The sequence below is a fragment of the Megalops cyprinoides genome, chromosome 1 (assembly GCF_013368585.1).
Source record: "Megalops cyprinoides isolate fMegCyp1 chromosome 1, fMegCyp1.pri, whole genome shotgun sequence".
NCBI lineage: Eukaryota > Metazoa > Chordata > Actinopteri > Elopiformes > Megalopidae > Megalops > Megalops cyprinoides.
The window spans coordinates 55,754,027-55,779,101 of record NC_050583.1 but is presented as its reverse complement, the minus strand read 5'-3'; the positions used below and the strand labels follow the sequence as shown (position 1 = coordinate 55,779,101).

The 25,075-nt window shown below is 40.4% G+C and overlaps 1 protein-coding gene across 1 annotated transcript; it reads right to left on the bottom strand.

Moving 5' to 3' along the window:
- Positions 1-210: 210 nt before the first annotated feature.
- ccdc6b (coiled-coil domain containing 6b) lies at positions 211-23,254 on the bottom strand. The gene is made up of 9 exons (XM_036550707.1): positions 22,927-23,254; positions 17,447-17,596; positions 15,999-16,127; positions 15,130-15,233; positions 13,225-13,385; positions 10,264-10,420; positions 9,322-9,422; positions 5,470-5,591; positions 211-1,885 (listed from the first exon to the last, which is right to left on the bottom strand). Exons 1-9 carry the CDS (start codon positions 23,179-23,181, stop codon positions 1,694-1,696), a joined length of 1,371 nt encoding a protein of 456 aa, XP_036406600.1. The 5' UTR covers positions 23,182-23,254; the 3' UTR covers positions 211-1,693.
- Positions 23,255-25,075: the final 1,821 nt, after the last annotated feature.

Here is a 25,075-nt window from a genome sequence, read left to right as displayed (position 1 = left end):
TAGACTGACCTCAGAAGAAGGCTGAAACAAACCAGCAACAGCAACACGGAGTTTAAGACTAGTTACTCACAAATACTCACTAAATTGGAGAATCCAACACTTAAAAAATTACTTTCACAATTTCTGCAAAGCTTAAAAAAATTGAACAAAAAAAAAAACAAGAAATATATATACACATTCTTGCTCTAATGTTGTATGTTCTGTCATGCCATTATTGCAGGAAATGTCTATTTGCTGTAGCAGTATTCAACATTGATCTGAGGATCATGGAGCTATTCTAGAACATACTCTGCAAAGTCACAGTGATAGCAGTTATACAGACACTGCATGTTGAATTATCAGTGATGAGAAATTCAAAGCAAGAACCATGTTAGGTAAAGGATACAACTCACAGCAGTAAATACTGAAGTCTTTAAAAAAACATATCTTCATATTTGACGTGACTTGAGATTTAAAGTATGGACAGGTGTCAAAATGTTGAGCAGGCAAACATCATCCAGAAAAACCTTGAAGTACACAACCAGCAGCAAGTTATAAGTACTACCCAGCCCACTGCAAACTCAATCATTTTTTACAATGACAAAAAGAATGTATGCACATTCCCACATCCAAGGTATTGTGCATTACATTCCAACTCTGACAGTCCATGGGCTGCATGTATTGCCACACTATTACAAGATGTAAAGCCCACTTATTAACAAAAGTAAATGAGACAAATAAACTGCCTCTGCCTACAGACTCCAATGTACCTGGTTTACGCAATCTCATTTCTCTAAATATACAAGTGAGATGTGCATTACTGGTTATCGGACCAATGGCTGACTTTTTTTTGCCCTCAGATGAGATCTTCCTTTCACAAATCTGTCAAGAGCACTTGTGGTTTGTGCTCACAAAATGAGTTTGCAAATACCTGGCAATCGCTGATGTCATATGCACACTTACTTTTTTTTTATATAGGTTTACATAAATAATGTCAATAATTTCCACACTATGAAAGAAGACCCTATTACACAAGCTTTTAAACTACTCTTTTTTTTTTGTTCTACCGTACCTTTAATTCAAATGGTCTGTTAAATATTTTATATAGCAGGATGGATATGCTTTTCAGCAGGAGAGGCTGTAAGGATATTGCAAGCACTCAAGATTTATGCCTGGTGGGACTGTACATTTTAATCAGTGCGGCAAACACTGACAGTTGTGGCTTCTATTAGTATTCATCTCCATTCCTCATTGGAAATGTAGGTGCCACTCTTCAATGCTGGGAAAATCCGTAACACCCTTACAGGCATTCCGCAAACACACTCTGCAGTCTGTCTGACCTGAAGCGTACTGGAACAGACAGATACAGATTCCCTTTTTCCAAATCAGACCTCCAAGCCTTTGAACTTGACCATTAAGAAACTTAACAACAATTTTTGTTTGATCACAGGTGAAGTGGTAAATGTTTCGCATCGAAAGGAGTTTAAGACCGAAAAACACGTAGTTCCAGTAAGCACTGACAAGGATACGTTTTGCTGTGATTAGTGTCGTAGTGCCACAACACTGGCTGTATTCTAAACAAACATTTACAACACAGTTAACAGTGAAGCCTATATAATATCAGTGCATGTATGTCGACTCCATATACGTCAGGTAAGCCTTTGGCTCTTAGTAACTTGCTCTGTCCCAAGTCCACAGCAGCAGCGGTCATGCACTATGGCTGTGAGGATGGATGCACTGAATGCTGGGAAGTAGCTGCCTGGGAAGAGGAGGGCTGGACTGCCATTGGCTGCATTGGAGGGGGCGGTGGGGGTGGCGGCTGCACCCCAGACTGTGTGTTGGGCGACGGCGGAGGCGTTGGCCGTTTAAATTTATCGGGGCTGTTGCTTCTTCTCGGAGAGGGTCTCTGTCAGAAGAACAAAACGAAAACCCATTAGGGACAACTGAGATATGTCAAACAAACTGGGGCAAAATTAAAAATCAGTATGCTGCGAGTGCAAGTCCCTCTGCATAATAATTCATAAATGCATCCAATCGCTGAAAATACATCAATAAAAGTAATCTCAATCTGAAAGCACGGAGTCAAAATTCTGAATTTGATCACCAAATTTAGCTAAAAATCAGTCAAGTCTGCAAAAAAATGTGATGAAAACATCCCCAGTTTACATGTTTTCATGCATATTTACATCTAGTTCCACTTGCTTTCTCAACAATTTTCAGACACCAAAAATGAAGAAATACACAACACACAGTTATCACTTTGGTGTGGGAGACATATGTAAACTGAAAAGAAACAGGTGGAAAGCACCACCCTTAATACGAAGACAGTGACATGGGATATGCCTGTAGAATTCAACTAAACACACCTTCTTTAAAATGTATTCATAGCCTGACTGTACAAGCTGTCTCAAACTGTACTTACTTGCTTCTCTACAAACTGTCACTCTCTTGACCATGGTCTTTTCAGTACTTTTTCATTCATCTCAGTATTTTATCTTTCACTCACTTGTAGCATCATTACTGCAAGATACCTGGTCACACAGACACCAACGTCCAGGTACTAAATTTAAACGCATGTAAACCAGTTAAACGGTCAGAGGACTGACTGCTCTAGGCATGGGACAACAGCATACATCGGAGGATACTGGAGTGGGTTTACACTCACAGGGATATAATCTGGTAAATCTAGTACAGCACTCCGGTTGTAACACTGAACTAGTCTCACCAGTCTTGCTTCAGTCACACCCAGGTGTAAAATGCGCCTCTTCCTAAACAAGGCTGTTAAGAAAATGAGGAGTTTTACTATAAGCCAGCCCTAAGGCAGCAGCACCATCTTCTCACTGCCAGGTGTCGCAAGGTGGCACTGTCATGCAATCCACATGTCACTTGATACAACTCACAATGGGATTTCAGTACTGACCAGCTGTCATGGTTAAATAGCGCAAAGACTGAGAGAAAGGAAATAGAATTATAACAAATGGGGAAAAAGACAGATGGTAAAATGTATTAAAATAGGTGGAGCAAATCACAGAAGGACATACGGGCAAAAAGAAAGAAAGGATGTGAGAGCTGGCCCTAGAGAAACAAGCATAGCAACAGTGAGGTTTGAGTCAATCCAAACAATTTACTATTTGAATTTTATCTAACCTTATTTGAGTACAGAATTCAGATATATTTTCATACAGGTTTCACAATGAACAGCCATCAGTATCACCATCATCTGCTCCACCTTAAATTTCTCTGCAACATAATGTCATTGCAAATCCCCAAATCCCCCTTATAATACATCTCACCACTAGTATGTCACATCTAGATAATCTGTTTAGGAAAAGTGACAAATGTGATTGGGCACAATGTAACATTGAAGAGTTCATTGAAGAGAGTGGCCAAGGAGAAAACATTTTATCTGAATATTCTTGGAGAGATGATCAATTTACGCTGCACTGAAATGGTTAGAAAATACTGAAGGTTTCAGACTGTTCCAAATTGTATTAATTGTACTGCTAAAAAAGACAATGTCTACCACCGGTCTCTTCTCTTTGAAAATCAGAAGCCATTATATTGGACTTACAGACTTAAACAATTAATTATAACCAAACGAATTTGCTTCGATTTTCAATGCATTATGGATCATATTATACATGCAGCCCCCATGGATATGATGGTAAGGCCACAACATTCAATTAGAACACTGGCCAATGAGAATTCAGATGATCTAAACACCAAGGTTGACCAAAAATACAAAACAGAGAGGAGTACAAACTGTATAGCTTTTGTCTCTGCTAAAGTTGTCTTCTATACCTTGAGTGAGCACATTAAAACCATTTTGTTAAAAATCTGAAGATTGAAGACACTGCTTTGGCTTTAAGGTTAATTAAAATGCAGTGCTATGTACTTTAATAACCTTTTAATCAAGTTTGTGTTGTGAAATTACAGATATGACCCTACGATGATATAACCCTATGATATTGTGCGTCCCAGGTTTTTAGCTTCATATTGCCAGCTCTCCATCTGTATTCTTCCAGAGGGGGGAAAACACTGGGGTCAAAATTACCTTGTGAATTCAGATAAAAAAGCAAAATAAACACAAAACGCTTTGTACAAATAACAAACCACTTTTTCATGAACACAAATGAGTTGTTTCTTTCACAACTATTGCGTTGATTCGAAAATATTTTCAGCTGAAAATCTAAGAAAACAGGTAACGCTTTCCACGTGGGGTGCAATGATATCAGTCAATCATTAGTGAATATGAGAAAATGGGTCACCGTGACCCAAATTCTCAAGGAGGAGGAATGGAATCTCATAAATACCCATGTAACGAGGAGTGGAAAAAAAGATGAAGAGGTTTCCAAGATCACTTTCAGATTCAGGCTAATCAAATGTTGGCAATGAGGAACCCTACTCAACTCAACCCAGGTCAAATTCTGGGCTTTCACACAGGGCTTATCTATCTACCTGACAGCCAAGTTCCATAGACACCTGCATAGTGAAACTTTCTATAAAATGTTACCTCATTTACAAGTCTCCTGCCAGGCACCAAAGGCTGTGTTCTTAACAAAACGACCAGTAGTTTAACTTATAATGCACATTTGACATGTAGATCTAATTGAAACTTGAATATTTTAAATTCTCTGTTAAACTCTGTTAAAATGTTAAGCATCTGAAAATGAACTACTAGGGAAAGAGTTCAGTTGCAGGTACAAAGCATCTACTAGTAGATGTCCTGTGTCCTGGGAAGTAAGGCAAACACAAAGCAAAAGGCTGGATGACCCCAGTATGAGGACAAAGACAAAGCACTCAGTTCTCCTGCCAGACGAGCTGTCAAAACCACTGCAGTGTTCTGCACAACACTGCCAGCTGTTCCAGGCACCCACCACAGACTGACACCCTGGGGCTTATCGGGGGGTGGGGGTGGTGGGGTCCTGGTCAAGTTGAAATGACTCCCGGCGCAGTATGGTCTCTGAAGAGTCTTTGCAGGTATTGCCAGTTTTGCATGGGGAAAATGGCAAAAAAATCCAGCCTTTGTCTTTGGATGGGTAAATTTTGGCTGTTGTGTTTTAGCAAGCTCCAAAAACCCTCCTTTTTCTGAAAATGTAAGCAGATGTGTGTGTGGCTACAGACTTTCTGCAGACGTATGAACACAGCAATACTTTTTGAATTTCGCACTAATGCACATCGGTGGACAAAGGGTAGTCTGGCGGCTTTGCTAAATACTGCAGATCGGTTAGAGGATCTACAATAGCATCTTCCTTTATCATACCATTCTTCAACAGGAAAGCAGCATAAGGTCTTCAAAAGCAGCGAGATACAAGGCATAAATCCTTACAAAATAGCTTTTTATATGTGCAGCTGTTCAAAAGCTCTAAAGCCCCTGACTGTAAAAAGCACTGAAGCTCTAGGCCATGAAAACATCACAATGACTGCATCTCGAGGAATGATGTCTTAAAGGTGGGGGAGGAAGACTGTCAGAGATGGGCTGCAACTCACCGCAATGCCATGCGAGGAGCCTACGTGGACGTGAAGGCCTGGGGTGTTGTAGTAGGACATGCCGGCCCTGGTCAGGGTGGCTGGGGGGGTGAACCCCACTGTGTGACTTGCATATGACAGACCTGGAAAAGACAAAAAAACATCCAGTCAGCTTGCCAGCTGTTGGGGTGGATTAGAAAGGGTTAAAAATTGCATTTACTGGGGTTAAAATGTTTTGCATAAACTGTGACCGTGCGCACACACACCTGACTTTTCAGTCTGAGAGAATTATGCCATTTTAATGCTTCTGAAGTTTCTTTTTTTGTTCTTGCTCATGTTATGTTTAGCTGTTTCGAGGTTCCTATATTTGCTCTCAATTTGGTGAGTCTTATGGAATGCGTCACCTGGCATATGGAATGACATGAGGGTTCAGGGTAAACCCATGCATTACAAGCCAGCCCAAGCCAGTAACAATTCTGATTACTTGGCTCATCTGAGATTGATAAATGAAATAATGTTCCTTGTCAAATGCTATCCGATTTTGCTCTCCAATAAACAATATTCTGTCACTAGACTGAAGTCTATTATTTGCATAAAGCTCCCAACATTTATTCAAATCAGCATCTCAGTGAATTTTGCACAGAACATACTGTACATTTTGTGCAGCACAGCTGACATTCATAGAGCGCTACCTGTCAGCACTACATATACAGAAAATCAGTCCTTGCTTGCTGATTGGACAGCAGAAGGGGGTCTGCCCTGTACCGCAACAAGAGCTGTGGCCATGATGTATGACCCTTATGCAGATGAACATGACACCAACATTTATAAAAGGCGGAAAATACCAATATGATCAAAAAGCCCCTACCTACTGCCACATCTACAGTATCATAGGTCCACAATACCTAAACAAAACACTGTGTGCACAAACAGCTGCCGTCAGAACTGTTATTTCTATATTTTCTGTATTTTATGCAGAAGACCGTGAAAGACCTTCATTCAAGCAATCCCAATTCAGCTGGGAGTGACCACAATCTCCACTGTGACTGCAATGGTCAGTGGTTTCATTTTCAAATAATAAAATCATCACTCCTGAATGAGTTAAATGAAAACAAACAATCGCTGAAAGTATGTGTCTCACTTTTAACTAGAATTAACCGATTAAACTAATTCTATTTTATGTGCTTAGACAAGAGAACATCCATAACCAACATATAAAATGTGTACTGTATGTACAACTAACTTCTTGCCATCATTGATCGAAAGGCCAAACACATTTATTGAAAATATGATGCAAGAAAGTTGAGGTGACATTCTCTTCCTCAACAGTTCTGTACCCGCTACATAACAGTATTCACTCATCTTTGCCAAGGCTGTTTCTCAATGCACTGAGGATGAGAGTACAAGAACAAAAATACCAAACAGTTCAAAACCATACAATCTCACATTGCAACAATGCAACTCAAAATATACCACGGGAATATTTTTTCTACACTTTCTAATAGCTATTGTTTCCATAACACAAAAGGTAAATAACGAGATGTCAACAACCTGTTATTAGCTAAAGATGATGCACCATTTCAGCAGCTTATTAAAGATCTTGCCTCTTCGCAATGTTATAATTATCTGAAAGAGAAATTTAATTTCATTTTCACCTCCATCCCATATTGAAAACAAGTTTTTTTTTTCCACAAGCACCCTGAAAACAAACTTGTATAAATAACAGATTAACACAGGCACCAATATGAAAGTGCCGCCTTCAACCTCAGCTGCTTAACATAGGTTTAAAACTGTCTTAGGTTTAGGTTTAACGGATGAAAGATGTCCTTGAATTTACTGAAAAGTATCATTTGTGACAATTTCATAACTTATCCCTCTGATATCTGAGCGCTGCCCCGTCTAGACAGCACATCAGCTCCAAGAATACCTCCTAACCGTTATGCAACGCCGGAGGCAAAGAGGGAGACATGGCTGCGTGTGCTGTTGGGTCGGGTTACACCTTGTGATTGGAAGGAGTGCCGTTTCCTCTGGGAGCTTTGATGTCACCCAGGGCATAATAAACGCCTGAGCTCCTCTTCCCTATCAGCACGGCCAGCTGCTGCTGAGTGTCTGCCGGGAGCTCCGGCCACGAGTAAACACCCCGTCTGCTGGATGGGGGCCGAAAAAAGCCCCTCTACCTGGCTGCTGACTGGACAAGGCAGAACGGGAGTTGTGACTCAGCAGTGACACCTGAAGCTCCAGGCAGAACCACTCTGCGTTTGCACAGAGACTCCTCTGAATGCTATAAGGATGTCGTCCTGAACAGGTCCCTCCCCCGCCCTGCCGCCATCTTATCTAAAACTGACAAACAAATACTTCTGTGCAATTAGGGCAGCACAGCAACCGCTGTCTCTGACTAATGCATTTTTGTTAAACTAAACAAGTCAGAAATTTTAATCTATAAGAAGCCCTTCTCGTTGAGAATACCTCAAAACAAGGCCATGCAAGGCTAAAGACGCTTTCTCATACATCCAGTGTGGGAGTATCCAAACTGGTTTGGGTTCTTAAGATGAATTGTGTAGCTAACGTGAGACCGGAGACAGTAAGCAGCATTTTATTGGTAGTCCTCTCCCAAGGAGGTGGATTTGCAAATTCTATGGGAAGTGGAGTCTAAGCAGGAAGTACTCCATACTCAAGTAGTCCTTACAGTAGGTAGCAACATCATTTGTTACCCTCTACCAGAACTGCAGTGCAATGCTTCCAAGGTTCCACTGTCTCTCTCTTTCTACATTCATTTCAATACCTACCCATTACTGCCCCAACTCTTTAAAGAAAATTTTGTGTAGGAAACTTGCATAGAGCATATATCATGTATTATTTATGCTATATACAATAAATAATCAGTGAAGGGGACAACTGAAAATGAGGACAACATAAATGAGGGGGGTGAGTATGGTAACTCTCAGATGAAGCCCGTTTTGAGACTGACTTGGAATGTCCATATCAAACAAACAAACAAAAAACAGTTACGATATTAACACTTTGTGACAATGTCCTTCCAGAATTTTACAACCTGTATGATTTTGGGGTGGCGTGTGCGAGCCGTTTTGCGAGGCCACTGAATACATTCCTACCCTGTTAGGGTATTTGTCATAAAGCAGCAAAGCAGAAATTGCAAAGAGCTGGGAGATCAAACAGAAGGGTGACAGCAGGGATGGGGTTAATGACAACAGTGGCTACACTGTAATGCAAGTAGATTTTTTTTCCAAACCCAACAGAATAAATTGTCCATTGGTATGGAAGTCACTGCATCACATGAGTCATAAGATCCACAGAATCCATTCACACAACAAATTTAAAATAGCTTTGGAGGAAAAGATTTTCTTTACCTCCTAGCATATGTCATTTGAGCTTTTGGGATTTCAGACTTAATTGGCAAATGCGATCCACTGGCACATAAGTAGGGGGTGATTAAAAGGTTTACATTTTTTGTGTTGATGGCAACAGCCCAATGCTTTCTACAAGTTTCCAGTACATCTGCAGTTCTCTGGGACTCTGTTACCTGGAAGGCTTTTGCCTTGCTGTTGGACTCCATAGAAGTCATAAAAGTAAGAAGCACTGAAATGGCCACCTTCAGGTCCCTGAGAACTTTACTCAGACAAACCGGAACACTATATGATAGCCATCAGGGTAGACAGGTAAAATGATCCAGTAATAATTAACACAATTCCATTATCCACCTCACCGTAATTGCATCGTTATACAACCAATTTCAAAGTTTCAAAGGTAGTCTTTATGGACAGAGGTACCAGTACACAAAGCAGTAAAATAACTGAGATAGTGTTCTCTTAGACACACTCATGACGTTGGCTGTACCATTAATAGTATACCTACCAGGTGATATGGGCCTGCTGGAGCTGGGAGAGGGTGTGTAAGGTATTGGACTCGACACTGTCCGGGGGCGAAGACCTTGAGCAGACATCTCATTAAAATACCTGAGGAACGAAAGTCAAACTAAGCCAAATCAACAGGAAACACTGCTGTCCTAAGAACAATCCCACACCTGCCTGTTTTGTACTCTACCTCCTCTGTAAGGCGCTTTGGATAAAAGCCTCTGCCAAATGAATAAATGTAAATGTAAGTAAATGTAATGTAAATGTACTTGAAAGCCACAGTCAAAATCTGTGATTTATTTCAGATTTTGAAACCCAACGATCACATGATGTACAAGGTAAATGCAACTCATCAAGAGAAAAGCATAACACTCCAGTATGACCACAATTCATGAGAAAAGGCTGCTGCAGCACAATAGAGCAGCCACACAAAATTATCTACCCCTTAACCTTTAACAAATGCCCTGAATGCTGTCCCTTCTGTAAATGTACAGCCCGTTACATTTGTGTGTGCAGATGGTTACTTCTGAGGATTTAGAGAACGTTACAGCCTGTAGACCCGTATGTCATGTAGTACCAGTGGCAGACTGTGGGAGTGCTCCTACACCTGTATCTCTGAATGACATAAGAGCCTCAGTAAAAAATGAACACAGCTATGTAAGCTGCTCAAGAATTGGCTTAAAACCACTGTTACAGTGGTGAGGGCAGGATTCAACTCTGTGTTCAGGCAAACAGAACTTTATGAACTGGCTTTAATGGCTCTGGGCTTTTTTCTTAATTTTGACTGTTAAAACATGATCGAACAGACATGACCCCTCTCGGCCATCTATCTGGGGATGTGTGTGTGTGTGTGTGTGTGTGTGTGTGTGTGTGTGTGTGTGTGTGTGACTGGCTGATGATGAGGCGATCCGTACGGCCCGCCACGCTCTCCCGGCAGCCGTACCTCTCGTCGTCCATCTCCAGGCTGGACTCGCTCTCGGACAGCTGCCGGCACAGCGCCTCCCTGCGCTCCATCTCCCTCTGCAGCTTCCTCTGCAGCCGGATGTTCTCCTCCCGCATGTGCCGCTCCTCCTCGATGTACTGCGCCCGTTTCTCCGTGTCTGGAAGGACGGGACTCTCCTTTTTCATCCGTTTAAATGAAACCCCCACCCCACGCAAGGACGCAGCCACTTCCCGCCTGCTGAGCCCTATGTGTGTGTGGGGGGTTATGTTTTTCATATGTTGCTGATTTTTCTTTTTACAACCACTCAATCACCTGTCTACAGCCATCAAGGGCACTTTTGGTGAAGTAACCAAGCTAAAGATTTCATCAGCCCACAGGCTGTCATGCTTGTGGAGTTGCTCAAGGTAACAGCTCCCTCTGGTGGCAAAATTGAGTACTGTAGTAGAAGTACACATTAAATCCAAAATTGAGTGGAATGAGTGGAAGGGTTCACAGTTTCTACCCAATACTGTAAAACACATATATCCTTTTTATTAGGGAGCTGCTTCGAGAAAACTGGGAAATTAATACAGAATTGATACCTCAAGAATAACTTTTTTTTTCATATAGCTGCAGGCAGCGACTACGGGAGTGTGACTGAGAGCAGAGCTGATGCAAAGCAGAATAACTGCAGGGCAGGCTTCCCGCTGGAAAACTCAGCATATAATTTGCACACACAGCTTGACTGTTTTTCCGCAGGGTATTCCATTGTAAAGTGAATAGCTAGTTCTTTATCTTGGCCATGTTTTGACTAGACAAAATAACACAACAACATTAACATACATAAAAATAAAACATCCCCTAAAGCTGTGCAACCCTCCTAGGATAAGAGTGACTGCCAAGCAAATGGACGAAAGGTAAAATAACGATAAACTGTACTGGCAAAAAATGTAACAATATAAGAACTACAAAATAATTTCCCTCAAATTTCCTCATTAAAATACAGACTGGATTCAAACTCGCAACCACTTCCACTATGCACAGTTTTTTGTGGTGTCCACTTAAATCAGCTGATCTGAGGCATCTGTTGTATGTAATTAGCTAATGTCAAGGCAAAAATCCCAGTAATGCCACTCTGCTGTGATTTTTTTCCACCAAAGTGGAATTTGGAGTGTGCGCTGCAACAGTATGATCTATTTAGCTGGTACCTCTTCACTGCAATACAAAGGCATAAATACTGAGGGGAAACGCATAGCCTGTATTTATCATTCATGTATGTATTAACCCTCTGGGGTCTGAGGGTATTTTCAAACTCTCTGATGATTTTGGCATGCTCTGATATTGTTGTCAATTTTAAGAAATGTAAGAAGTATTTTCAGTATTTTTTGTATTCAGCACAGGTTCAGCTACAATAATATCTAAGTAGTATGTATTTCATGATTGTACTTTAAGAAAAAAAAACTGGTAAATGAACCTTTTGGTTCATTAAATGGACATCTAAAAATGTATGTCTATTGTTTTGGGATCAGGAATTGGCAGTGGAAGGGGTAATGGATTTTTACACTGAATATGCAAAAGGGTCCGTTCACAGGCCAGCCCAGGTAAATGCCGTAGGGGAAAGCCGGGACGAAAGTAACATTTTTCAGATAAACGTCATTTTAAGAGATAACGTTACAGACAAAAACTGATTTTCGTTGTGATCAACAACTCAAGTGTGTGTTCTATCAATACCAGGTGCTATTTTCTACAAATGTGGAACAATTTCGGTATAATCTGACTTTGAACAGAAGTTGCACACTGTTACCTTTGACCCGATCAGTCGGGACGAAAGTAACACACGGGTGGGTCAAAAGTAACGCAACTTATATGTATAAACTTGAATTGTTTATTATTCTTGTTTTCATTAAAAATGTCTGACAATGTCCTTGTTAATATGTAATTGCAAACATATTATGTCCTTTATCTTAACAAACAATATTAAATTTCATTTTTAGAACACAGGGTGACCATACGTCCTCTTTTTCCCCGGACATGTCCTCATTTTGGGACCTCAAACATACGTCTCTAAACGAGGACGTGTCCGGGAAAAAGAGGACGTATGGTCTCCCTAACATAGGGCCTATCAATCAATGATGTATCAGTTACACTATCTTCACTATTCAAATGACAGTGTTTATATGCTGAATTCTCACTCAAAAAGCCCAAGAGTTCCAACTACACAGCACCTTGGCGAATTTCAATAAGCTTTAGCCCACACAAGACGCAGCTAACTTAGCTAATTTCAACTAAAGTTTGCCTACCCAACACGCAAATCTCAGAGTGGGACAGTGAGAAATGTTTACACTTACACAAAATGCAAAGCTTGTCTCCAAATGAATTATGCTTGAACCTGCATTTTATCTGGCATTTTTTCTTGTTCATCATGGGTGTTCTCCAGCGTGACTTAGCTCCTCCCGCATTACCGTAACAAATTGGCAAGTCATTAACATGTGAATAGAGTTGCAAATAGGGGGGTTGGGTTTGCGCTGTCCTGATGGAACTTTGTCTGTGGAATGTGCATAGCTGTATATTTCACTTATTTTAGATACTTTTCAAACAATTATTTGTTTTTTCATTAGATTTATTTAAAAGGAAACACTCTGTCAATGCTAATATGATGTTTATACACCAATGCGGTATGAAGCATTTAATCTATGTTCAAGACAAAACTGGGGGGAAAAAAATCTTCATCGCCGACGATGCAGCAGACTAAAGGATGGATTGCAATTTCTATATAACCCTACAGCACTAATCCTACCGATAGCCTCAGCATAGGTAACTACATCTTTACTATTTTTGGCCGTGTAGGTAACTTGTGACTACACCAGGGCTCATTGGTGGATTCAGTGGGGGCATAAGGGTGAGACACCCGGGTTTTAGATGAGACATAAATGAAAGCTCTGCACCAACAGGCTGATGGGAGCCTGGGGCTGTGCCACTCACGCTGTAGCTCTGCAGTCCGCAGGTTCTTCTTTAGCCTCTCCACCTCGTTCTTTAAGAAGCGGATGTGTCGCATCATGTTCTCCGGGGAGTCGATCTCCATGGACACGTCTCTGGGAGAGGGTGGGGCTGACACAGGCTGGTCCAACTTCTCTTGCAGAATTCTGCAGGTGTGAAAGAAAACTTACTGTCAATTACTACTTATGCTAAAACAGATTTTTTCTGTAAATCAATCAAATCAAAGCTAGGGAAATTCTCTAGCTTTGCGGAGACTTCCCTCACAAATGGGAACTAGGCTGAACAGGTTTAAAGACGCACTAAACTGCAAAACAGCCCTATTTGCATGCAGTTCTTTACCTGACACTTTGTTTGCCATATAAATGAAACACACTATACCCCTCCCACTGGTTTCTCCCTATCTATTCAATAGGTGTCAGCATGCCACATTTTCCTCTTCCAGGAAGAAAGGAGTGAATGAATGCTTAATTTTGGTCTCCGTGTTTCAGGCCAGTATTTTTTCAACGGGCTCTCAATGCATGTTTAGGAAGCTCTCTCAGACCAATTAATCCATTAACAGAGGCTTTGCAGTGCAGGTTTCCACTATATTAAAAGTGAGGCATAACACATGCAATTATAATACTGTAACTGAATTATACTACATTGCTTTCAGTTGAAGATAGCTGAAAATGCAGTCCAGCCAACAAGAAAGAATTCTATCAAATGAACAGTCTTACCAAACCAGTATGTATCCAGTCTCAGGGACAGGCATTAGGGCTATTTTCGTTAGCGTATACACTTGTTCAATGAAATGACTGGTTATTACATGTGGTTAACCCTGATATGGCATAACTGTAATTCCTATTACTAAATTTTAGCAAAAAGTCATTCTAAATGTTTATATTCCTCACCAGTTTGCTTTGACTTTCAGCTTTAACTACAATATATCTTGATAAAAAAAAGCACACCATGATTCTTGATTGAAAACAGTCACCATATTTACATTCTACATTAATACAGAAGGGCTAATTGCATAGATCAATACACAAATAATACCTGGCACTGAATACAAAAAAAAAGGTAGTCAACTACTGAACAATTATAAAAAATTAAAAAAAAATCGCAATACAGGGAGAGTGCTTTGATCGAGTATATTGAAATACATAAGTGTGCACTGACTACTCTGCTAGCTTCTCTGAAAACAAAGATACATAATATGCATTCACACGTGTCTTGATCATCTCTGCTAGTAGCTGGCTTATTTTTCTCAGTTCACTGTAGAGGGTGGTGCCCAATGAGTTCTAATTTGGCTAGCTGCTGCGCCATATCAAAGTTACCATGTTTCAATTGCAGGTGGTTGTTCATTTATCCTGTTCTACCACCTTCAGGACACAGGTCCAGTGCAGTGTGCACTTTATAGACATTTTATAATTCTCTGTAAAATAATTTTAACTCTGCCGCTGCTGATTTTGCTGGCTCTCCACCTCGCCGGTTTTGTATGAGTTTTGTCCTAGCGTACTACTCTTCTGCACAAGGCATTCCTCATTTTATTTTTTTCTTAATGATGGCATATTTAAATTTAACATTTATGGAATTATTTAAAACATGTTCAGATTTAAAACGTTAACATTTAAAGAGCAAACTTACACATAACATTGAAATTATACATACTACTTATATGAGTTAGATTTAATTTACCCATCTTAAATGTTCAACTATGCACTTTCATTTAGACGAGGTAACCGCGCCTATCCCTATATGGTATGACGTAATGTAGAATATTCACAAAATGTAAATGGTTTAGGTTTTGAACCATCCATTGTGTGAGCTACACGTCTGCTGAAGCAATTCTCTGAGCAAATTACTCAGGGCTGTATACTAACCGTAACAGTAAAATTCTCCTGAACTGACCTTTTCTCTGCTTCCAGTTTGTCCATCCGCTTCCAGAGTCGATTCACTAGTGCTTCTTGCTCTTGTTCTAATGTGTTTTCAAGGTCAATCTTCTCACGTCTGATCTATAATACCAAAAAAAAAAAAAAAAAAAAAAAAAAAGCCAGACGGAACCAGCTCTCAGTGACCATGTCTCAACCTCAACATCTCACACATCACTTCACAAATCTAAAACTTAGCGTTCTACATTCAGCAGGCAGCTCATTAGTAAAGTCATCTCCGAGGAAGAGGTTACCCAAAGAAAGGGCTTGAACACTAACATTGACTGTCAGTCTATAGGTCTTGCAAAGCATCGTATTCTATGAGTGTTAATTACTAGCCAGAGCGAGAGACAACCACTCTACAAGCCCACTGCATCAGAAGGCTCAAAGAGCTTTAGAAACCATCGATATGGGTGACTTTATATGACAAACTCACAGCTGAACAATGAGGATTTGCGCCATGTGCTTCTTTTCACAGGTTACAGACGTTAACAATACAAGTATTTCAGTAACAGTTTATATTGTACCTATGTTGTTACTTATCTTGGTTGTCATGCTTTCCATCAAAAGGATCATTAATTCAAAGCACGCACAGCAAGATTCTGAGGCGGAGGTGAGAAACAAGACAGATCAAGTCTGCGATGACGTGGTAACACCTGGTCTCATAAAGGAAGCAGTCACAAAAGCCTCTACTCTACAGCGCTTTAGCACCAGGCTTAAACAGCTCTGCTCTCAAATCCAGAGCTTTGATGAACTGGATTTTAAAGGCTGCCAAGTTCTGCTCCCTCCATCATTACAGTGAGGTGAACCGCTCTGTGGTGCAAACCCAGGCGATGCTGGAGCCAGTACCTGTTCCAGGGTCAGCTGTTTCGAGATTGTGTCATTCTCCAGCTTCTTGATTTTCTTCATTAATTTGTTCACCTGGAACTCCTGTTCCTGCTCTAAGTGCTGTTCCAGCTCAGCCTTTTCATGTTGTAACTAGGCACGAGAGAGAAGAAATACATACAGTTAGAAAACAATGCTAAAGACAGGAATAGTTGCCCCGTTTTATCTGCAACATGTGATGAGGTGGTTGCCAGTACTGTGTTGTTGATCAGTTAGGTAATGTCCAACACAACGCTCACGTATTTGCAAACACTAGGCCATATCATGCACTTTCATTTGATGGGGGGAAAAACCTAGTGGCACTGAACAGCAAGTTCCCTCTTGTGGAGAATGATGGAAATTACAGCTCTCAGGCTATGCAGATGTGCCTTCCACATTCAGGTCAAGGTCCTCCTTCAGGGGGAAAAAAGGAAAAAAAAAAAAAACAGCACTGAGGACAGAGAGGCTTACAACGTGATGCCGAATTCGTTGTTGACCTGATAGAATCTGCACTGTATGTTGCTCACGAGTGGCACGGGCGTGCTGATGAATATGCATGGGCTCCCCTTGCTTCTGATGTGTGGAGCAGTGTGGAATAAACACTTTTGTCCTTATTTTGTGCTGAAGTGTTCTCCAAACATAATGCAGCATTGGTCCCTGCAGCCTGATCTACACGTGGAAAAGGGGCGTGATTCATCCTGTCCTCTTGAGCATCCGCAGCACATCCACAGGGTGCCCACTGTAAATTGGAAAGTACTGGTCTCGTTCCTCCCAGTGTAGCTCACGGGCGGCCCGTATTTCAGCCACGCGTGATGTGATCCCGTGAGTGTGTGAATCACAGGCGTAATGTTCAACCCCCCCCCCGTCTGTCACACTAGAACAGTGTACAACCTCAGGCATTTCAGCATTAACGGTCATTTCAGCTAATTGACAGAGACTCGAGGAACTTCATGCACGGTGAAATGACTGACTCACCATAATACCGACAGTGTTTAGCGATCATGTGCGCACATGCCGAACAAAGACTGTACTAAATTATTTATCTTTTCACATTGCTGCCTTTTTGCTCTGCAACAGAAGCATTATTCAAAAATCCCTTCATAATATTAGCCACAAATTCATATTATAGCTGTAGACAAAACATACTCTAAAATTCAGAATCAGAAACACTCAGATACAATGGGTTTCTTGTCATGCACCATGATTCAAACATCTGGTGCTTATTCACACCAGTAAACAGTAACAGCAGTTGCACCATTCCAGCTAGTGCAGACTGAGCAGAGCCACAGAGACAGCTGTGGTCCCTGATGTCAACAGTTCCCTTGTGCCGCAGCAATGCAGCGTGCCAACCGGACCACACGCTGTGTTTCCTGTTAAAAGACGACAGTGAAACCTTGCAGGTGTCCTTGAGCTGATCGCGCTCCAGCACTTACTTGCATAAGTTTTCGGGAGAGCTCATTAGTGAGGAACTCCTCTTCTTTCTCATAATTGACTGCTAGAGTTTCCTTTTCTTTCTGCAGCGCCTGGATCTTCTTAAACAGGGTGTTGCTAATGAACTCCTCCTCTTGTTCTGCCCTGGCTTGCTGTAAATCAAACAGAAGATGAAGATCAGAGAATGGCACCAAACATCCACATGGCATAATGAAGTGTTTTTGACTTCGGATGAAGTCTTTTGCATGACGCTCTGTGGTTTTTAAATCAGAGTTAGAATACGTATCATTAAAATAATGATGCTTATTTCATTTCACATTTGAGTTTTTTCATCATAATGAGGTAAAGCAATGTTATAGTATAGATCTCCATATGTTTACTTCTCTCAAACATCAAGGGCAAAGGGTTAAATAGTATCTGATCAAAACACAGGCAATCAGTAACAAAAAAATAAACCTAATTTGTAACTATAGGGTATATTTTTTGATTGGTGATTAATTTTTTTCATGTTGGGTGTATTTCCATACATAAACCGCAAAGGCAGCTGGCCAAACTACCAAACACTCACTTGGAACAGACAGGTCTTGTGAAGAAAAGAAAGAAAGAAAGAAAAAAAAAAACTCAAAACAAGTCTGCTTTGCGGTTGCATTTATAAAGGAAATGGCATGGGGAGCCATGTTAAACTGCAGATTAAAGATAAACAGTGCAGGATACCCTGTGCCAAAGTGCAATTCTCAAAAAAACCTTGTTTAAATGTAGCGTCCTCCTAAAAAACACTCAACTTATCCTGAAAAACTGTATGTATACTCTGTTGTTCCATGTAGACAAAACACAAGGGAACTGTTAGACAACACAAATCAAATACAAAAGCAGTCTTTTAATATTCTTCTCAGTTGAAAGAGTGACAGTTGGCTTTCTCCTCCTTTCGCCTGTAATTTCCCTCTCCGGTGAAGTGGGCTGCTTTTCTGCCTATGCCAGTGCGGAGGCGTTGCAAGTGGATTAGCCTGAAATTAGCCTGAGTTAAATTAGTTACAACATAGTAATATGCAGTAAAAAAAAAAAAAAAAAGAAAAAAACCTGCTGGCCCACATATTTTTCCCAAAATAAAAATAAAACTGTAACTGAATAACCCATTCTTGTTGCCCTAGGTTAAACACTCATCCAATATTGGATTTAATTAAACATTTTTCACATAACAGTGACTTCTCACAGCACTTACTCATTGGATGCACCCATCAGATACAAATTGTAGATGGGCACAAGCTACTTTCAATGGTTCTAGGTCACTTTCCAATACCAGTCACGACATAACTGTAAACAGTACAACAGTCCACAGGTATCCATACATTGTTTAAACAATACTTTTGACATGAACGTTATGAACACTCAAGTCATTTAATTCAAATATTCAGCTTGAAAAACATGGTTCCCTGCATCCTCTAATAATCATATTGTGTTTGTGCGTGTGAGGCTGCAACCAGTGTTCAGCAGTGTTTTAGAAAACGTACTGGAGTCCATTCCCAGTTTTCAAGAGTTTAAAAGCAATGGACAGAGCTTTAAGGAGGCATGTCCACAGCTAGCAGGATAACACCCCTACGAACTGCAGGACCAGACAACAGTGCCCTGCAGTCATCTGACTAAGAGGGAACTGAGATACAGATTGTGAAACGGGAAATCCCAATAAGGGAACAACTTCACTTGGCTCAGAGGAAACAAGGGGACGCGATTTCAAAAACAGAGCAGATCTCGAGCTTGCACCACTCAATCTTAAGTTGGAACACATCACAGCTTGTTTGTCCTCTTTAACTGAAAGAAATTAGAGGGGACCAAGAACGACATGGACCTCACACATAGCACTGGTGCAGCATCCCCGTTAACAAGGTGGGCTTGCTATTAGGAGTGGATATCATCGATCAGGTAGAATTTAGGCCCCATACTCCTAAATGCTTGTTCCATAGCTATTTCCACAGTTAGGTCTGATGTAAGGAGATGAATCTAGGCAGGGTGCAAAGAAAAATCCTCACTCTCATGTTAAAGGATGAATATTGCTACAGTTTGAATACTTCAGCCTTCATTAATCAAATCTTCCTATCAATCATTCATGCCTGGCTGACTTAACCAATGAAACTGTATTAAGTTTTGCACAACTGACATTGCCATTGTTTCATTAAAATGTGCAAAGAGCAAGAAAAAAAAAATCATAAAAAGTCATATTTTTAAATCATGTGTATTTGCTATTTTGCTTTCTATCAATCTGATTAAAAATGTCACGAATGGGAAAAGATCCTTATCTTGCGGCCTCAAAAGGGAACATGAAGAACAACTTCTGGTATGAACTTCCCTTTCCCTAGCACTTCCCTTTCCACAAAAATCTACAGTCTACATCTGACTAATTATATGCACGCATTCAGTTATTACCCCTTTACATTCTGAATGAATGAGACAGGCTAGTCTGGTGCATACTAACTGGCCACCATCATTTCCTGTCTTAAACAGGACGCACCACCTATGACACCTCCGCTCCTGCTCACTGCACTCCACCTCAATGGCCTGCGGGTTCCATTCCCAGGTGGGGGTGATGCTCCTGCACCCTTAAGTAAGTTACCTGTCTAGAGCAGCCTCTGTACATATCAAGTCATATCCTGGTGAATATTCCCTAAAAGAATGCCAATACATTGCATTACATTACTGTCAAGTAGCAGTCTTATCCAGAGCGACTTGCATAGGTTATAATTTATCCATTTATGCAGCTGGATATTTACTGATGCAAGCAGTGCCCTTGCAGGGACTCACACTGGCAACCTTTCAGTTAAGAGCCCTGCTCCTTTCCATTATGCTACACTGCCGCTACCCAGCACTGATTGCCCATTCAACAGCAGCAAGTCATAATGTCAATTTAGGGGCACAGGCTGAATAACAACAAAAGAGAGGTTAACCTTCCATAATGTTAGCCAGTACAATACACGGACTACATTGTGTGTAGTGACACAATACAAAGTCACTCCAAAAACAGTTTTAAGTACAAATATTGTCACTGCAACTGCAAATGCTGGTATTTGTACAGAGACAGGACTAATGTTTGTGGGCACTCTATATTATACTGGTCTCAAAATTTTGTGAAACTCATGAAGAAATATTTTTAAAGAAAACTCTTCCCATGGAAAACCATCAAAATAGAACTACACTGTTGTCTGATTTTGTGTCCAGGAAATCAGAGATGACTGTCACAGCAAAAGATACATTGTTGTAGCAAAAGTTGTTACAGGTTTACTGATGTTATCAATGGCCTTACATGTACATGTTCTTGATATGAAAGAGAATCATGTTATGCCACATATACAGTAAAAAAAACAAACATTTTAAAAAAGGGGACAGTATGACAGAATATACATTTTATCAAATTTTAGAAATTACACAGGATTATGCATTACAAAGTAATATTTGCAAGTGAAATACCTATTAAAGGTTAATTTTGAGCTGATGAGATTTTATGTGACACCTAGTTTTTGTCCTTCATGTCCAGATAAAAACTGGCAATTTTTTTAGGAAGTCTAGGCAGGCAGAAAATGACAACCATTTCAATCATTAACTATTAACTGTATTAATCATTATTTGATAATTAACCTTGCAAGAAAATAATATTAAAGCCACTTTTGAAATAAGGTCAGAGAAGTGTGTGTGACAATATGTTCTAAATTTGAGAGGGTACCATGAGAAGGGGGGAACTGCACACCACATGACAGTGTGTGTGTGTGTGTGTGTGTGTGTGAAAGCAAAGAACAATAGTCTCATTTAGCAAACTTCCTGTCCTGTCACCCGCTGTATTGTAAACAGATGTCAAAGTTGAGAGGTGGGGTAAATGTGAAAATGACCATCATTGGCGTGCAAGATTTGCTCAGCTCAGAACAACACATTATATTGCTTTTGTAACTTGCCATGGAAAGTAATTTATCTCAGGGTAACAGAACAACTCCAAAAGGGTCCAGATATCTGTCAGGATAAAGGCGTACAGTATGGTTTGTTTTCCTCACAGTGATCTGAAATCACTGACAAATGTAAAATATGTAGACACTTTCATATGAAGCTAGCCGTATGATGCAGTTTCAGCATGGGTATAGCCTACCTATGTTTGAACTGACAAATGCGTGAATGGGAAATCAATGACGTTAAATCTAGCTGTCAAGCAGCAACAGTAACTGTGTTGGAAAAAAAAATTCTAATCTTTTAGCCCACAGACATGTCAATAGAGCTGGCGAAATTTCCACATCTCCTTAAATTATTTATTTAATTGATAATTTAGGCCCCTTCTAACTTCAGAGACATAGATGGCTACCATTTTGGTTACACTGCATCAACTGAAACGAAATGTGTCTGCTCATGCAATGTGTTGACATAATAAACCCTACCTTAACCGAATTTGAACTGGTCTTACGTCAGCGCTAAAGACTGACAAAAATTTAGCTGAAGACTTACAAAACCATGCCTAATTATAGGATCTGACGACAGCTAGCAAATCTTAGCTAAAGTAGGTTTACTACAAAATTGTATTCCTGATCAGTTATTCCAACTGCAGTTTCGTCATGTCTTCATTAACTGAAGACGCTGCAGTGTCTTGTTGTTAAACAGGCCGGCTGTCAACGCTCGCTAGCGAGCCACCCCTACGGCACCTGTAAACCAGGTTCATGTCATTTAATTGGCGTGCTAGTATTAGCTAGCAACACCTTATGTCAGCTTCGTATCTTTTACACACGGTGATATAACTAGCCATATATTACGTCAGCTGTACATGTTTTTCAAAACAAGTATTATTAGGTAACGTTGGGTAACTAATTTAGGAAATACCCGAAATGAGATGCCAAGTTACGCTCTTCTTTCAATACTCCATTGAAGTCTAGCCTAGCCTGGTACCTTAATCGCAGGCCTTGCTGGCTAATTGGCTAATTGGTTAGCTAGTTAGCTGTGTTCCTGATCATCTCGGTAGTGAACAAACATTTTAAAGACTGGTGATTAGCAAACTAGTGTACCCAGCCAGACAGACTAGATAACGTGTTTGTTAAGATAACAAACCATTTGTCTATCTACATGCAGCAGCTAGCAAAGCAGCTAATTCAATACTGTGTTACTCCTAAGAACTCCCAAGCAAGCTAGCTAACTTAGCCACTTGAAAGAGGGGAGGATGGTGACACTGGCATTAGCTATACAGGCCGATTTGGTTTCTACGGCTAATAGGCTTGCTAGTTTGCTACACAGCTAGCTAGGCTGTTTCAAATGGAAATATGTGAGCAGTATGCTAGCTAGATAGCACTAGCCAATAGCTAACTATCTGGCTAATTATAACACATTCCAGCAAGCTCTTTAATGTGCAAGACGCACAAATGACAGGACGACATTCCTTAGATACACAGTATCATCAGACAGGAGGCAATCCAAATTTTTGTGCAAATATTCAACGTTGATTTCCCACACAGTCTACAATACTTACAATGGTGACGCTTGCTTTACGCAGATCTCGATTCTCCTCTTGAAGCGCCTTGCACTTCAGTTTGAACGTTTCCAGCTCGATTTTCAGCACTTTGTTCTCTTGCTGCAGGGAGGCCAATCGGTTGGTCAACTCCTCCAGGCGAAACGGAGAAATGACTATGCCCGGTTTACTGGAAGATGAGGACGATGCGCACTGTGGGGTGGCCGTACTGCTCCCCGCTCCATCAGTATCGCTCTCGCTTGCACTGTCCGCCATGATCACCAAGCGATTGTAGCCAGGATGCAATGATTCATGTTTTGCAGCAATGGAAGAGTGGCACACGGGCGCTAGCGACCTCTCATGCGAACCACTCAAACTACATCACCGCTGAAGGAGTACTGACATCACGCGGTGAAGAAGAGCAAATGCTTTTGCATGCACGCCGAGATGTTACCCTGTTAGCTAGAGAGCTAGCAGCGTACGGGTTGTATCTGGCAGTGCTACAAATTATATCACAGTGCTTGGTAGGTATGCGCGTTTCTGAATCAATACGACATATTTTCTCAAAACCGCTCATTTACAAGGTCGGCTAATTCGAAGCGAAGCGTGCGTGAAGAGGTCATATGCGTTGTATATAACATACGCATCTTGTTTACTCTGTGTTTTGGTCAGATGCATTTCATTGTTTTCATTGTTGGCTTGGGGTTGGTTGTGCAGGTATTGGTAGGCTGAGGACTGGGGGAAGGGGACAATGCCCACATACTTTAAGTGCTTCCCAAAATAACACAGACACGTCGAAAAGCTATTATTCTTATTATGTAAAAGGAAGAACATAAACAGGGTGAATTAACGTTTTAATATACACTCATAAATTCCAGTTGTAATGCAAAGGTGAGGGGTCTTTTGAAAGAACGTGCCATAGTTCTTTGTGTATAGATGTATTGAAGATTAACTGTGTCTAGCAGACACATGGTAGAAAATAACAGGTATGATGTAGTGGTGATTCCAGGATTAAATATTTTTCTGCTTTTCCAAATGTGTATCATTAATGGAAACAAATGAAGTAGGAAAATGAATGCTGTATATCACCTTTTCTCTTGATGTGTAATCTTACATTTAGTTAACTATTCTGTTGATTTATATGGTTAATGTAAATTATTTTGCATATTAATCTAGTCAGATATACCTCTGTCACACGGCCTTTCCATTTTTGTAATTCCGTTTGCATTGGTCACAGCTGCTAGAGAGTAAGCATATAAAATAAATGAAGGTCCCATTATTATGATGATCACTCGTATGCATATAGCACACATCTTTGAGTGTATATGGCATCCAGGAATTTTGAAGTGCTTTACAGAAAAGGGGCAATTTCTTTCATCCTAAAGCAAATGTGTGACACCCATCTGCTCTCTTTCTTTCTTAGTGCATGGCAACCATTTTTCAGCGGGATGCTCGTTACTCATCAATAGCGGCAGAAAGGCAAGGATTTAATTAGCCAATTAGACTTGGGGTGGTGATTAGATGCCAGATTGGGATAGTCAAATTGGGAACTTAATCAGTACGCTGGGACTCAGGCCAGCACCAGCACAATTTTCAGTAAATGGTATGAGCTGAACACTGTTATTTGTTGATCACTGTTAGTTCAGGATACTAGGATTCAATATCTCCCCCCAAAGTAATGAATTTTCTCTTCTTATTTTCCATGTTAAAAATAAAATGACATTATACCATAGAAAGAAATTCTTTAAAAGCCAGAATTACAAGGGCAAGCATTCCTCTATTTAATACATATGATACACTTTTCATAACACGGCCCTGTAATAATATACTGCTAAAATAGTTGTGTTTCATATTTTAAAAATTTAATTTAAGAACATATAAAGTGACTTATATCATGTGGCTCTTGATTTTATTTAAAAATATCTTATGAAGACATTCTTAAAATAAATCTTGTATTGAAGCAAAATGGTAGTCCATTTATATTTTTTATCTAAAACTGGAAAATACCTATGAAAATCAATTGTATTTCTTGTCAAAAAAGAAACATAATCCAAGCCACACCTTTTTTTGAAAGACAGTTGAAGGACGCTGCTCCCAACAGACATCCTTTTTTGTTACCCACTCCCAAGGCAAAGAATCATTCCAATGCTTCTGTCTCCATGAACTGTAT

Excerpts from the sequence above, each read along its gene's own strand:
- ccdc6b (XM_036550707.1), bottom strand. The coding sequence starts at position 23,181 with ATGGCGGACAGTGCAAGCGAGAGCGATACTGATGGAGCGGGGAGCAGT. Across the intron at positions 15,234-15,998 it reads AACAGCTGACCCTGGAACAG|ATCAGACGTGAGAAGATTGA; the intron begins GTACTGGCTCCA and ends TTGGTATTATAG. Across the intron at positions 9,423-10,263 it reads CTGGAGATGGACGACGAGAG|GTATTTTAATGAGATGTCTG; the intron begins GTACGGCTGCCG and ends TTCGTTCCTCAG.